The following is a 17,357-nucleotide window of genomic DNA, read 5'->3' on the forward strand; positions in this document are numbered from 1 at the left end:
TCCGGATTAGTCCTCCATTCGGATCTCCAGGAGAGAATTGCCAAGGGGGAGGTGACCATGAGAAAAAGCATGAATAATCAACAAAAGGATAACATTCTACGAGTCAGGGTGTGGAATGTCAGAATCTTGAATACGGTAGGGAATCTAGAAAATCTGATAAGGTAAATGCAAAGGCTCAATCTAGATATAGTAGTATCTACTAGATATATTAAAAAACAAAGATGCTGTGACTTACCAAACGAGAAAGTGCTGGTAGATAGACACAATAACAAACACACACACAAATTTCAAGCTTTCGCAACCCACGGTTGCTTCATCAGGAAAGAGGGAAGGAGAGGGAAAGACGAAAGGGTGTGGGTTTTAAGGGAGAGGGTAAGGAGTCATTCCAATCCCGGGAGCGGAAAGACTTACCTTAGGGGGAAAAAGGGACAGGTATACACTCGCACACACACACATATCCATGCACACATATACAGACACAAGCAGACATATGTAAAGGCAAAGAGTTTGGGCAGAGATGTCAGTCGAGGCAGAAGTACAGAGGCAAAGATGTTGTTGAGTGACAAGTGATGTACGAGGGGCGGCAACTTGAAATTAGCGGAGGTTGAGGCCTGGTGTGCCCCTCGTACATCACTTGTCACTCAACAACATCTTTGCCTCTGTACTTCCACCTCGACTGACATCTCTGCCCAAACTCTTTGCCTTTACATATGTCTGCTTGTGTCTGTATATGTGTGTGTGTGTGTGTGTGTGTGTGTGTGTGTGTGTGTGTGTGTGCGAGCGCGCGCGCGTGTGTGTGTATACCTGTCCCTTTTTCCCCCTAAGGTAAGTCTTTCCGCTCCCGGGACTGTAATGACTCCTTACACTCTCCCTTAAAACCCACATCCTTTCGTCTTTCCCTCTCCTTCCCTCTTTCCTGATGAAGCAACCGTGGGTTGCGAAAGCTTGAAACTTGTGTGTGTGTTTGTTATTGTGTCTATCTACCAGCACTTTCTCGTTTGGTAAGTCACAGTATCTTTGTTTTTTAATATATTTTTCCCATGTGGAATGTTTCTTTCTATTATATTCATATCTGCTAGATATAGTCAGATGAGAATAGAGTGATATCAACAGCAGCAGAAAATGGTATAACAGGAGTAGGATTCATTATGAATAGGAAGGTAGGGCAGAGAGTGTGTTACTGTGAACAGTTCAGTGATAGGGTTATTGTTATCATAATCAACAGCAAACCAACACAGACAACGATAGTACAGGTATACATGTCGATGGTGCAAGCTGTAGATGAAGAGATAGAGAAAGTATATGAGGATATTGAAAGGGTGATACAATACATAAATGAAGATGAAAATCTAATATTCATGGGGGAAGTTGTAGGGGAAGGAGTAGAGGGAAAGCTTACGGGAGAATACGGGCTTAGGACAAGGAATAGGAGAGGAGAAAGACTAATTGAGTTACATAATAAATTTCTACTAGTAATAGCGAATACTCTGTTCAAGAATCACAAGAGGAAGAGGTATACTTGGAAAAGGCCAGATCATACGGGAAGATTTCAGTTAGATTACATCATGGTCAGACAGAGATTCCGAGATCAGATTCTGGATTTTAAGGCGTACCCAGGAGCAGATATAGACTCAGATCACAATGTAGTAGTGATGAAGAGCAGGCTGATGTTTAAGAGATTAATCAGGAAGAACACACACACAAAAAAGTGGCATACGAAAGTACTAAGAAATGACGAGATGTGCTTTAAGTTCTCTAAGGCTGTAGATACAGCAATAAAGAATAGTCCAGTAGGCAGCACAGTTGAAGATGAATGGACATCTCTAAAGAGGGCAATCACAGAAGCTGGAAAAAAAATCATAGGTACAAAGAAGATAACTGTAAAGAAACCATGGGTAACAGAAGAAATATTTCAGCTGATCGATGAAAGAACAAAGTACAAAAATGTTGAGAGAAATCCAGGAATACAAAAATACAAGTAGATGAGGAATGTAATAGGAAGTGAAGGGAAGCTTTGACGAAATGGCTGCATGAAAAATGTGAAGAAATGATAATCGGAAGGACTGACTCAGAATGTAGGAAAGTCAAAACAATCTTCGGTGACATTAAAAGCAAGGGTGGTAACATTAAGAGTGCAACCGGAATTCCACTGTTAAATGCAGAGAAGAAAGCAGATAGGTGGAAAGAGTACACTGAAGGCCTTTATGAGGGGAAAGGTTTGTCTGATGTGATAGAAGAAGAAACAGGAGTCAATGTAGAAGAGATAGGTGATCCAGTATTAGAATCAGAATTTAAAAGAGCTTTGGAGGACTTAAGATCAAATAAGGCAGAAGAGATCAATAACATTCCATCAGAATTTCTAAAACAGTTAGGGGGAAGTGGCAACAAAACGGCTATTCACGTTGGTGTGTAGAATGTACGAGTCTGGCAATATCATCCACACAATTCCTAAGAGTGGAAGAGCTGACAAGTGTGAGAACTATTGCACAATTAGCTTAACAGTACAAGTATCCAAGTTACTGACAAGAATAATATACAGAAGGATGGAACAGAAAATAGACGATGTGTTAAAGGATGATCAGTTTAACTTTAGGAAAAGCAGAGACACCAGAGAGGCAATTCTGACGATGCGGTTGGTAATGGCAGCAAGACTAAGGAAAAAATCAAGACACATTCTTAGGATCTGTCGACCTGGAAAAAGCGTTTAACCATGTAAAATGGTGCAAGATGTCTGAAATTCTGAGAAAAATAGGGATAAGCTACAGGGAGAGACAGGTAATAAACAATATGTACAAGAACCCAGAGGGAATAATAAGAGTTGACAACCAATGACAAAATGCTCGGATTAAAAAGGGTGTAAGACAGTGATGTAGTCTTTCCCTCCTACTGTTCAATCTGTATATTGAAGAAGCAATGATGGAAATAAAAGAAGGGTTCAGGAGTGGAATTAAAATTCATGGTGAAAGTGTGTCAATGATACAATTCGCTGATGACATTGCTATCCTGAGTGAAAGTGAAGAAGAATTACATGATCTGCTGAATGGAATGAACCGTCTAATGAGTAGAGAAAATTGAAGAAAGATGAAAGTAATTAGAAGTAGCAGAAATGAGAACAGTGAGAAACTTGACATCATGACTGATTGTCACGAAGTAGTTGAGGTTAAGGAATTCTGCTACCTAGGCAGCAAAATAACCCATGACGGACGGAGCAAGGAGGACATCAAAAGTGGACTAGCACTAGCAAGAAGGGCATTCCTCATTCCTGGCCAAGAGAGGTTTACTATCATCAAACATAGGCCTTAATTTGAGGAACAAATTTCTGAGACTATACATTTGGAGAACAGCATTGTATGATAGTGAAACATGGACTGTGGGCAAACCGGAACAGAAGAAAATCGAATTATCTGAGATGTGGTACTACAGAAGAATGTTGAAAATTAGGTGGACTGATAAGGTAAGGAATGAGGAGTTTCTGCGCAGAATCAGAGAGGAAAGGAATATGTGGGAAACACTGACAAGGACTGACTTCCATGGTACTAGAGGAAGCTGCAGAGGGCAAAAACTGTAGAGGAAGACAGAGATTGGAGTACATCCAGCATGTAATTGAGGACATAGGCTGCAAGTGCTATTCTGAGATGAAGAGGTAAGACTGATTACTTTAAAAAAAGAGGAGGGGGACAGACACACTATATACAGCATTTGCTGCACCAGCGCAACGCTAATTCCACTGCTTCAGCTCTGCACAAAGAGCAAAGTCATGTACAAAATGCTATGTCACCTCATGATCGAAAGAAGTGCTTCTTCAGACAAGCTGAATGCAATTTTTGTCATTGCATGGATATGAGAACCGGTCTGCCTGTAAAAGACTAGAAAGCCCTCCTCTGTTTCACGTGGGATAGTGAAAAGCAGAAATTGATGGAAATAACTGTCATTTCATGTTCAGATTCTGCACATCCTACTGCTAAAAAATCAGACAAGCGAAGACACAGAAAATGCACACATATGTCTTCATGGTAAATGCACACACTTCAAACAGGCTCTCCAATCTCAAAATCAGTGGAAGTGCTATAGTATGCATGTGGAAACAGAGAACAGGTTTTCAAAACACAGAATGGACAATTGTATTCTGAGGCCACACCACAAACTGTGGATTACATTGCAAATTTATGACCAGCCAGTGCCTTTTCAACTAGATACCAGAGCTTCTGTCATGTCGCTGAACCTAGATACATATGAAAAACTTGATCCACCTCCTTTGCAAACATTAAGTTTGAATTTCAGTGCCTACAATGGTGACAGCATTTCAGTGCTTGGAATGTGCCACTTAACTGCAAAATACAAAAACATGACTAAGGAAGTACATTTAAAGTGTTGTAGTTCGCTCATACATGAGTCCAAATATTTTCTACATGGATGCATTTGATTCTTTCGGGTTAGACATAGAGGACAACATACATGCCATAGACACAAAAGTTTCCCACGCCACAATTCAACAACTCTGTGACAAGTATCCTGAATTCTCTGTCCACAAACTGCATCTGTTCCTCACTCCAGTATACACTACAGAACTACAAAGTGTTCAAAGGAAGTTACAACAGTGACAAACAAATTGTTAAAGCTCATTTAGTCACAAAGAGATTTAGTCATATAGAAGGTGTAGACTAATCAGATTTATGCTCCTATTTCATACTTCAAAATGATTCATATACTGATAGCAGCCAGTACTGAGAAAAATTGGCGTATTGATCAGTATGATGTGAAGAGTGATAGCAAATCAAAGGAGAATGTATATATGTCCCAGCTAGAAGGTTTCATCAAGAAGGGCCAAGAAAGTTTGGTTTGCACATTAAACAAATCAATAAACTGACTAAAACAAAGTGGCAGATGCTGGAATGATCATTTAAATAACCCACTAGAAAAACTGGGATTTATTTGAAATGATATAGATCCATGTATGTACAAGCTAAGTGCAAAGGAGGGAAAAACTATATATGTGGATGATATGCTTACAGAATGAGATTTTCACTCTGCAGCAGAGTGTGTGCTGATATGAAACTTCCTGGCATATTAAAACTGTGTGAGCTTCTGTGAAGTTTGGAAGGTAGGAGGCGAAGTACAGGCGGAACAGAAGTTGTGAGGATGGGTTGTGAGTTGTGCTTGGGTAGCTCAGATGGTAGAGCACTTGTCCACGAAAGGCAAAGGTCCCGAGTTCGAGTCTCGGTCTGGCACACAGTTTTAATCTGCCAGGAAGTTTTATATGCTTACATTCGCACAAAATGAAAAGATTGGGTAAGGTAAAAACTCTTTTAAAAAGCTGCTTTGACATCACATGCCCATGATGTCACATGTTAGGAGTGACATTTGACAACAACAAAGATGGAACAATTATTCTTCCTCAGAAGGAGTACATTAATCAGCTACTAATGGGGCCAAGACTCAAATGGAAATCAAACTGAATTTCCTTGGGAAAAGTTATGAGGAAGTTAAAAATCTTTCATATCGTGAGCTTATTGGTGGACTCTTTTACCTTTCACCTAGGACTTGACTATATGTAGTTTTCTTGATGGTAAAGCTATCACAATAATGTTAAAAATTTAATATGTATCATTGGAATGCAGCAAAAAGGGTACTAAGATACATGAGGGAAACAGTGGATTACAAACTCACTTATTACCCCACTGGTCAAATACTTGAAGCATTTGCTGATGCTGATTAGGTTACTTGTATAGATAATCATAAAAGTATTATGGGGTATGTAATATTACTGTTATGATTTCCAATATTCTGGAAGAGTACGAAACAAACTGCTGTTGTCCTGAGCATAAAGGAAGCAGAATACGTGTCAGTGGTAGCCTGTGTAAGAGAGGTGGTATGGATGAGGGAATTACTGCACAACTGATTGGAGAATCAATACCTATGCAATGTCATGCAGAAATTATACACCCCAAGAATCAAGAACAAAACATACTGCCATGAAAGATCATTTCATCATAGAGAAAGAGATTTCCATTTGATACATTTCGACATGCAAAAATCAAGCAGACTTGTTAACAAAGCCACTGGATCAAAAAATGCTACATTTGAAATGATGTATGTGGTTAATTTTAGATATCATTTTGAGGGAGAGGGGAGTCTTACGAGATAAACAATCTATTCATTCCATTTCTGTGGCATGTTTGGATTATCTTTGACATTATTTAAAAAGATGATCAAAGTGTTGCTCTGTTACTGCTTTGATGGTTTATACAGTTTTTCTCTTAATAAATGTAACGTGTGTGATATGAGAATTTTGTTCCACTACAACAAAAATTTTGTAAGGATGTATCTCAAACAGTCAGCACGGATTCCAAAAATGACGGGTCAAGCAAAAACCACCTCATGTTTTTCATACAAACTATCCTGGAAATCATGGAATGAGGTAATCCAGTAGGTGGACCATTTCTTGACTTCAGTAAAGCATTTGACTCATTACCACACTGATGCTTGATTATTAAAACACAGTCGTACAGGGGATCAAGTGAAATTTGTAACTGACTGATACTTACTGTAAAGAAGACATGTTAAGTTGCAGACAGGCACAATTAAAAGACACTTACATAAAGCTTTTGGTCACAGCCTTCATCAGCACAAGAGAAATACACACCATTCATACTCACTCTGGCAGCCGGAAGTGGCAGTCATGTATGCATGGGGTGTGCTTGCTTGTCTATATGTACAGTGTGTGTTTCTCTTTTGCTGATGAAGGCTGTGGCCAAAAGCTTTATGTAAGTGTCTTATAAGTGTACCTCCCTGTAACATAATGTATAGAGTAAGTAGCAATCTACCTTTTCCTACACTTTTGATATTCTTACCTGGAGTTTCCATTGCCTAAATTTGTAACTAGATTGAGGGTTTCTTGGTAGGGAGGGTGCAGCTCATTATCTGGGATGAGAAGTCATGGACAGGCTTCAAGTGTCCCCAAGGGAAGTATTTTGAGACCTGTACTCTTCAAGTTGTATATCAATAGTATATTTGAAAGTATTTTCACCAGAGTTTTTGCAAATGCTGCAGCTATCTATAATGAGCTATTGTCTGAGAAAATCTGCACAAATACTGCCAGAGCTTGATAAGATTCCAAAGTAATGCAAAAACTGCCAACATACTTTAAATCAGGGGTCTCCATACTACGGCCCGCGTTAGCTGGCCGGACATCCCCGGTATCCGGCCCGCCAAATATTTGAGGTGGTACCTACACTGCCAACAATTGAGTTTCAAGGCCTGTCGCGACCAATACACTGCGACATTGGCTCTGCTACTCACTACAAGACTACATAATTAAACTTATTGTTGCACCGCTTGAAATAACAATGCGTTGACATACTCTACCTCTGTTACGTCTTGCAGTAATAGGGTTGCTAACAATAATTTTTAGATTTCGTTAACTTTGCAGGACGCTTTCGTGAAGAATGTGCAGTGACATACTTTTTTGTCGGTGAAATTCGCCAGAATTTTGGTCAGGTATGTCCACCAATCAAAATTATGTAATTAAATAAAAATCATAGTTCGCTTCAGTGCTAGCTATTCCCACAACCTTAGATTTTTGTGATTTCATCTTTCCTTTAGCCTTACATTACGGTGATCATGGAGTGCTAGGGTGCTTTAATCCCACTAGGTAGATCTTGGCCCTTATGACTTCATGGAGGAGTCAGTGTGGCCCACGGACTAAAAAGTTTGGAGACCCCTGCTTTAAATGATCAGAATAGTAAAAACCAAAATGTATTATCCAATTACTACAATATCAACAAATCACACTTGGAATCAGTCAACTCATATAAATAATTGGGTGTTACAATTTGTAGTGATAAGAAATGGAATGATCACATAGGCTCAGTCATACATAAGACGTAAGACGTGGCAGACTTCAGTTCATTGGTAGGATACTAGTAAAATGCAATCAGTGTACAAAGGAGAATGAATAACAACAATACAGATATGTGGGTTGCTACTCACTACACAGAAGAGGTACTGGGTCACAGGCAGGCACAAAGCAAAAGAATATTAGAAATATTTAAACTTTCAAACAAAGTCCTTTCTCAGAAGGACAGTTCACACAATGACAACTCAACTCACACATGGCTACTATCTCCAAGCACTAAGGTCTAACTGCAACTGCATCTGATACAAGCAGCAATCTCTTGGGGTGAGTGATGGGGGTACAGAAGAGGCAGATATTTCAACAAAGAACTGAAATGCTTGTTTAAAGGTGGAAAATTTGTTTCTTTGTAAATAAGTGTAACTCATTAATATAATTTTCACATTGCCAACTAGTTATGAAAATTTTTTAAAATGTTATTAATCACAGTGAATGATGCAGAAGCTATGTGCAAATTACACTACTGCCTTGTCCAGTAACTTTTTCCAACAACATATTCCCTGTGTTAAGTATCAACCAGTTACTGAACAGGAAAAAAAATTAAAAACTAAAAATGAAATTAAATAAGACATAGAAATTACCTGAAAATACTCTGATGAAGCACATATGCAGTCACATGACCAGCATCAATGTAACGTATTTCTGCACCAGGCCATATTTCACTAAGGTGAGTACAACTGTCACGAGGTACATAGGCATCATTACGAGCACAAATAGCTATAATTAATGAGGTATCCACGGGAACATCAAAGTTTTGCAAATGTGTGCACTCATCCATAATGCCGCGCATAAATTGGAGAACTTCATATTCACACTTCCTCTTGAGATGCTGAGTACTACCTGTAAACAATAAGACAATGGTTTTCATGATACAAAAAGTAAACACTTTCCTGTCACTACAATATAACTACTATACTTCAATTGCTAGGTACTGTTTCATTTTCTTTCTCTTTATTACTTCTCCCCTGAGTTTTAAACTGCCAAAAAATTTGATTATAGGGTATAAATATGAAATAAGCAAATGAGACATAAAGGAAATAAGGAAATCATGTAACGTACCAACATTACTTGCTGCCTGACCTTTCTCTGCTGACAGTATGTTCCCATAAGCAACTTATCTACTGTCTCTCTTGCAAGCCCCTTTTTATTTTGTTATTTCTTTATCTAATTCTTAGGTAAAGCCATTGATTTCCAGGAATAGTAGGATTAATGCTTACTTATGAGTGACTCCATTACCTAAACATAAAATGTTCTACACTATGTATCAGATACTACACTACTGAATAAGGTCATGCACTGCATACTAAAATACTGTTTTTCACTTATTCAGTTCTTCAATAGAAGTTTGTGTACCCAAATATCATTTGACAAAGAAATAAATATCAGGATACTATATTTTGCATTTATACTCATATAATTATTGTTAAGTTTATGCCTCATGAGTTAATAAAGGAAAGAAAATTTTCTGGCAAACTGTTAATTAGAACCATGTTTGTGACATGTAAGGCTTACTTTGATAATGACTGCAGCTTGTGTAAGAAACTGAAAAGCCATCCAAAATTATTTAGTATGCAACTTAGTATGTAATATGATAAAAGTTCATCTGTAGGGCTTGATGAGTGAGTTTGCTAGTATCAAAGTAGGTGAATACGTGGCTGTGTCTTTCAACTGTATTGATTTGAAGATTAAATCTCTCACACTCCCAAAGGACAATAGACCTTAGTTCTTTGACATTAATTTCAATTTGATACCCTGACCTGTTTCTGAGAGAAATGGGTCTAAACAAATGGACAAACAGACAGACTACAAAGTGATCCTATAAGGGTTCCATTTTTACTAACTGAGGTACAGAAGTCTAAAAATCATTACCTTTTGATAATTCATAGTTAATTAGAAAGCTCAGAGGGTGGACTATACATAATTCACTTTAAATCATGTCAAAACTATTTTGTCAGGTCAAAATCTAAATATTAAACACACATCTCAAATCAAAATTCTAAAACACACTTAATTCTCACAAACATTGACACTAATATCCTGCTTATACATATTCGTTAGTTACAAGCTACTGCAGAAAAAGTATTACACATGGTGGGGTCTCCATATATGTCAAAGTAACCTTGAATTGCATTACTCAGTTATAGACCTTAGTAGAATATGCCTTGAAGCTACAATATAAGTAGCCGGTGTGGTAATGCATGAACAGAAAACTGTAATTGTCTCAATCTATCGAATCCCAGGCTCTGATGAGATGGTATTTATAGAAAAAATTAATACTTTAATGTTGTTGTTGTCAAAATATAAACAGCATAGAATTGTAATTGTAAGTGATATTGACATAGATATAAGGGCAAAGAGAAAAAATGTAATTCACATGATTAACACTCTGAAGTCATTAAACTATTACTGTCTCAATGAAAAACCCACTAGACTGAATGCATGCCTTGATAACATAATTAGCAATGTACAAAGAGACTCCATACAATGTGATGTAATAGAATTATGTATATCAGATCATACAGGGCAATGGCTTCAAATAGAAAAGTCAGCCTTCAGTTCTACAGAGAGAGAAGTGACATATAGAATTCTAGGTGAATCAAATGTAAACAAAATGATAAACCAGTTAAACGAAATGTATTGGACTCATGTAATGGATAACAAGAGAACGATTAATAAATGTTTTTCCATTTTCCTGACAGAGATCAAGCATATAGTAGAAATGACACGCCCCTTCGTAACCAAAAGGTACCAGAGTAATATTACTCATAAGCAACAAAATACTAACAAGTGGTACACCCCACAACTTAACAAACTGAGAATACTACTGATGATTATGAAAGACAAATCTCATAACAGTGATAGGGACAAGGAAAATTACACTAAAATAAGAAACCTTTACAGATTAGAAATAAAAAATGCTAAGTGCTGAGCTAATGATGAATATATTTTAAATTCTAAAAATAAATGTAAAGCTGCCTGGACTGTCATTAAAAGGGAAATTAATAATACCAATAAAGAAAGGAGTATCCCTATTGACTGCAATATTCTCAATGAATATTTTGTAAATAGCATCACCACCCCACCCATCAATTCTGCATCTGATGCAGAAGCATTGCTCACTTGTGCAAAACAGACAAGAAGTGAGAAGTTCACTTGGACCCGAATCACATGCCAGTGGTCCTTGATGTTCAGAGAGGCAGATTATGTCAATTTGGTTAGATGAATTCATTTCACCAATACAAATGAGTAGTTCATCAATTTTATTTCTGAGTCCCGGAATGTTGTGGTGTAATAAAGATAACTGATACTGCATACTAATGGGATTATAACTGCGAAGATGAACTGGCAGTTTCTGATTACTTTCTGTTAAACATTGTTTAAATGGAATCTGTATGCTAAAATCTGACTCCTGTTCATCTGTTTTCTCAAACTGAGTGTGTCTGCCAATCTCTCTTAAAACTCGTTTTCTTTCCCCCTTCCCTATCCTAAAAAAGGCATTCCTCTGACACCTGTGACCACTGGTATTTTACCACTTGTCACAGTGCCCCCCCCTTACGTTTGCTGCAATCAACCCAGACAGTTTTCCCTTCCCTTTCCTATTGAGGTGAAGGCCATGCCTAGTGTAGTCCCACCTATCGATAGCATCCACAGGAATCAAACCAGTATGGGACCCTATATCCGTCCTAAGCAGCCACTCCAACTCCAAGTTCACCCTCCTGATGGAAGAGTTCAAATGAGGCCGATCATGGCGCCTCAACACAGACACAAATCCCACACTCGTATGCTTCATTGCTGATGCTATCTTCACCAGGTCACTCTCTATGGAATATTCAGAGTCTCTGTCAATGCTATTTCCCGGACCACCCACTATAACCACGGCATCTTCCTTCGTGAAATCTTTGCATAAAGAACCTACATCCTCTGTTACCTGACCCAGATCTGCACTAGGCTTGAAAAAGTTTGTGACCTGGTACTCTGGACCTAGATTTTCCTGCAGTAGTTGGCCAACACCTCTACCATGGGAGCTACCTAACAACAGAACTTTATTTTTCTTTACAAATTTCCCTACCTTTTTCAAGTCCTTGAAAGCTTGTTGTGCCCTTTCTACAGCTTCAGCTACATGACGCTCATCTGATTCTGACTGAGGCAACAGGTCAAATCTATTTTCAAGATTTATGACAAAGCTGTCTGATGCTCTCCTTTGCCTGCTCCGCCTATTACCTGTTGCCACTTCCCACCTCTGTTCACCCTCCTCCCTCTTTAACCTGTCCAGTTCCTCCCTTGCCTTGTCTAAGTCAGCTTGAAGAGCTGCAATTTTCCCTTCCTGTTCCAGTATTTTCCTGTCTCTACTGCAGATCCTACAATACCACTGGTGAGCCTCATTTATGTCCCCATTTCCCACGCTACTACATTCGCCCCAATGAAAGAAACTACAGCACCCATCACACCACACCCGGAACTAACGATCCTATGGCATGTCACACACTTCTCACTCATAGTAAAAACAGAAATTGTATAAACTGATTTAAGTACTGACTAAAACGTAAACAAAGGACCCTAGAAACTATTCAAGCAGATATAAATAAATTGAAAGATTACTGAATAAAAAAACTGGTGATTACATATAAGTTTAAGTCACTGTTTACTTACGATTCGCACGCATGAAATTAGGCCTAGGATTCGTGCTACAGGCGCGAGAAGAAAAATACACTTCTTACCCCATATAATCTTAGTTTATACTTCACTAACACTCCTACTAATTTAAAACACTTAGATTATATTTATAACAACTGTAAACGTTTAAAAACAGCTTAATAACAACGTTTATTTAATGCAGCAAATACTCGAAGAGTCCGCGTCGGCGCAGTGTTGCCAACCTCTAAAAAATGTCTTTCTTCAGATCTAACCTCTCTCTCTCTCTCTTCCACACACACACACACACACACACACACACACACACACACACACACACACACACACAACCATTATATGTTTCTATCGGCAAGTTTTGCTTCAAGCAATTCTGTCTCATAGCTTTTTATATACAGAGTGATTCTTATCAATGTTTTAAAACCACAGTGGTGATGCAGATGACACTGAGAGAAGTAATTTACCATAAGGCTCATGGAGCCACAAATGTTGGGAAATATCCCAAAAAGAGATGGCAAATGCTGAACTTGTGACACCACCAGACGACGTACCTCACTGCATGTGCAACGACTAGGCTTGTCGATCCTAGCCTCACCCGTAGCAGGCAGTGCTACATGTTGCTCAGCTAGGCTACTCTGTTTTCAAACATCTTTTTTAAATGTGATCTGTTGTAAATGTGGAACTTAAAAATTATTGTCCGTGCTGTAACCAAGAAAAACCTTTTATTATTTTGTCCTTTCTTTTTTTGTTTACAGATTTTATTCAGTAAAGAACAAGTAGGTCATTTACTGGTAGTGATGCAGTTCAGAAGCTTATACTTAATTGTTTGTCAAGCAATGTGGAAGGTGTTTGTTGTACTTTTAAATGTTAATAAGAATCATCCTACATATACCTTCAAAAATGATAGTTGGAACTAATGGACACAATAATAAGAATTGGAATGGTGAATAGCTATGAGACTTCACAACACTTAATAATCTGAAGATAACAATGGGTTTTGTAATATCCACAGATTTCCCTTGTGTACAAGAGGGAGCATGTCAATCATTTATTATATCCTAGTGAATTACAAAAGCACATCTTTACTACAAGATACTAGAACACAAGACTTTTAAAATTATACCCATCAGGAGAGAAAGTCCTCAAAATACATCTTCTGCAAGATACAAGAAACATTTATATCAATGGAGAATGGATGAAATGTTAAAAAGATTAAAAAATACATGTAAACATAAATGAAGAATAGAAAGAAATTAGTGATGTAATAATAAAAGAAGCTATAGGAAAGAGAAAGAAATAAACAAACAAAAGAAGGCTCCCTGTATGGAATGAAAACCTAGCAGCGATGATTATGGGAAAAAATATGCTTATTTTAAATGTCTCAATACAAGATAATACAAGGTCACAATGAATATAAGAGAGAAATAGCATTAGTTAAAAGAGAAATGAGAAGAGTGAAAAGGAAGATTGGGGGAGGGGAGGCATTCCTCGGATGATGATGATCATCATGGTGGTGGTGGTGGTGGTGGTGGTGGTGGTGATGATGATGATGATGATAAGGTTTCTTGGGTGCATGACAATGAGGTCTTTAGTGAACAGCATTCGTAAGAGCTTACACAATGATAGAGGCTCTCAGTTAAAAAGAGAAAGATACCTTACACTGGAATAATATCTCCTATGAAACATGGCTAGACTTCTGCCAAAACCTATAGACAGGGAAAGAAGAAAATATTGTAGCAGCTCAGTCAGATGTGAATATAGACCCAATCTCCTTGAAAGAACAGGAAGATGCAATGGAACCATGAGAAACAGAAAGCGTGCAGGGGAAAACAAAATAAAAAAATGAAAATCTTAAGATTAGGCTTCTAAACTTCATAAATCTATGGTGGAAGAAAGGTCATGTTCCAGAAGACTGGCAGAGCTCAGTAGTCTTGCTTGTACTTAAAGAAAAAGACTAAAATGACTGCAATAACTGTAGAGGTAAGGGTACAAAGTCTCCCTTACATATGTTGATTTTATAACCATGTTGTGTAACTTCAAATAAATGAACAAGAAGAATGAGTTGAGATTTAGAGTGTTTCTTGTTAAGAAGATAATTATCTTTATTTCATTTTTAGAACGGTTTTGTTTTCGTAGTCTGCTGTTGTATTCTTGTCTGAGGTTTTGCTTTCGAGCTACATGTGGTGCTCAGAACAAATGGGCTGCCCGTGACATCATCGTAAGTAGCAGCAAAGAGACTCCAGGCCTTGTGCAGCTAGCTCCCTAGGAATACCAAAGACCAGAACGTAGAGCTGACAAGAATGTCAGTGGGAAATTAAATTATTTCTGGTGTGAGAATGAAATTGATCAGTCCTGCTTGTCTGTATTTGTCTATGTTTATGAAGAAATAATGAACTGTTATTTTGTATTTGTTGAATGGCACTATTACTTTAGTAGAGTAGTGTGATACAGCAAAAAAGAATTTTGTTGAGAGTCATCCCAATGTTTGCTCCACTGAAGGCACAAGATGGTCAGGAAATCTCACAATAAGCACTGTGGGTATAACAATATACGCCAAGGTACTCTCCAAAAGATAAAATGGTTTAACAGAGACTCTTCTGATAGAAGAATAAAACGGTTTTAAACTGGACGGATCATGTGTTGATTGCATTTTGTCTATAATATAGATATCAGAAAAGCATAGGGTATTAATTCTCCCAAAAAAAGTCTACAAAGGAATGGAATGATCATCAAAGGCGGATATCAAGGCAAACCTGTGACTACAGTCCCAATGGCAGAAAAAAGATAGAATGACCACAAAGATTGCTTTCAGAACAGGCAAATATATCTAAATTGAAAATGTACATGATGATGATGATGATGATGATATATACAGGGTGTCCTAAGAGGAATGGTTAATATTCAGGCACTACAGGAATGATCATTTGACGCACAAAAATCTAATACAAATGGGCTCTAAAGTGCATACCTTAAAAGCTGTTCAGTAGATGAGAAGTGTTTCACAATAACGATGATGATCAAGTGCTTGTAACTCTTAAGGTATACAATTTTGAGCCTGTGTTTATTGGACTTATTTTCATGTTTTGGTCCGTTATACAACTTCTCAAAACATGGAAAGCAGAGAGCTTGCAGTAGAAGAGATTTGTTTCACAGAATCAAAGATGAAGAGGGGCTCACAGCTCTTAAGGTTTGCATTTTAGAACCCATTTGTTTTGCTTCGGATAATCATTACTATCATATTCCTGAATATTGACCTCTCCTCCTGGGACACCCCATATACCAGAAGTAGCAAAATTAAGAATCTTTGAAATGACAATTCTGAGGAAGATACACTACTGGCCATTAAAATTGCTACACCACAAAGATGACGTGCTACAGACGCGAAATTTAACCGACAGGAAGAAGATGCTATGATATGCAAATGATTAGCTTTTCAGAGCATCCACAAAAGGTTGGTGCCGGTGGTGACACCTACAACGTGCTGACATGAAGAAAGTTTCCAACCGATTTCTCATACACAAACAGCAGTTGATAGGCGTTGCCTGGTGAAACGTTGTTGTGATGCCTCGTGTAAGGAGGAGAAATGCGTACCAAGACGTTTCCGACTTTGATAAAGGCGGGATTGTAGCCTGTCGCGATTGTGGTTTATCGTATCGCAACATTGCTGCTCACGTTGGTCGAGATCCAATGACTGTTAGCAGAATATGGAATTGGTAGGCTCAGGAGGGTAATAATGAACACCATCCTGGATCCCAACGGCCTCGTATCACTAGCAGTCGAGATGACAGGCGTATTATGCGCATGGCTGTAACGGATCGTGCAGCCACGACTCGATCCCTCAGTCAACAGATGGGGACGTTTGCAAAACAACAACCATCTGCACGAACAGTTCGACGACGTTTGCAGCAGCATGGACTATCAGCTCGGAGACCATGGCTGTGGTTGCCCTTGACGCTGCATCACAGACAGGAGCGCCTGAGATGGTGTACTCAGCGACGAACCTGGGTGCACGAATGGCAAAACGTCATTTTTTCGGATGAATCCAGCTTCTGTTTACAACATCATGATGGTCGCATCCGTGTTTGGCGACATCGCGGTGAACGCACATTGGAAGCGTGTATTCGTCATCGCCATACTGGCGTATCATCCGGCGTGATGGTATGGGGTGCCATTGGTTACATGTCTCGGTCACCTCTTGTTCACACTGACGGCACTTTGAACAGTGGACGTTACATTTCAGATGTGTTACGACCCGTGGCTCTACCCTTCATTCGATCCCTGCGAAACCCTACATTTCAGCAGGACAATGCACGGCCGCAAGTTGCAGGTCCTGTACGGGCCTTTCGGGATACAGAAAATGTTCGACTGCTGCCCTGGTCAGCACATTGTTCAGATCTCTCACCAATTGAAAATGTCTCGTCAATGGTGGCTGAGCAACTGGCTCGTCACAATACGCCAGTCACTACTCTTGATGAACTGTGGTATCGTGTTGATGCTGCATGGGCAGCTGTACCTGTACACGCTATCCAAGCTCTGTTTGACTCAATGTCCAGGCGTATCAAGGCCGTTATTACGGCCAGAGGTGGTTGTTCTGGGTACTGATTTCTCAGGATCTATGCACCCAAATGGCATGAAAATGTAATCAATGTCAGTTCTAGTATAATATATTTGTCCAATGAATACCCGTTTATCAACTGCATTTCTTCTTGGTGTAGCAATTTTAATGGCCAGTAGTGTATTTGACAGATTCCAGAACAGAGAATATTATCGATGAAGTAGATGATCTACACTCCTG

General features: G+C 38.7%; 1 protein-coding gene across 3 annotated transcripts in view; it reads right to left on the reverse strand.

The window, feature by feature from the left end:
* Positions 1 to 17,357, reverse strand: part of LOC126413337 (protein ABHD18) — a 189,263-nt gene that overhangs the window by 41,759 nt on the left and 130,147 nt on the right. For all 3 annotated transcript variants that reach the window (XR_007575368.1, XR_007575367.1, XM_050083248.1), the window contains one exon: positions 8,494 to 8,752. Coding sequence is in view for 1 of the 3 variants with exons in the window: in XM_050083248.1 (XP_049939205.1) it covers positions 8,494 to 8,752 (259 nt within the window). In the remaining 2 variants the exon portion in view is untranslated. The remainder of the gene's footprint in view (positions 1 to 8,493; positions 8,753 to 17,357) is intronic.

This window comes from Schistocerca serialis, chromosome 7 (genome assembly GCF_023864345.2).
Source record: "Schistocerca serialis cubense isolate TAMUIC-IGC-003099 chromosome 7, iqSchSeri2.2, whole genome shotgun sequence".
NCBI lineage: Eukaryota > Metazoa > Arthropoda > Insecta > Orthoptera > Acrididae > Schistocerca > Schistocerca serialis.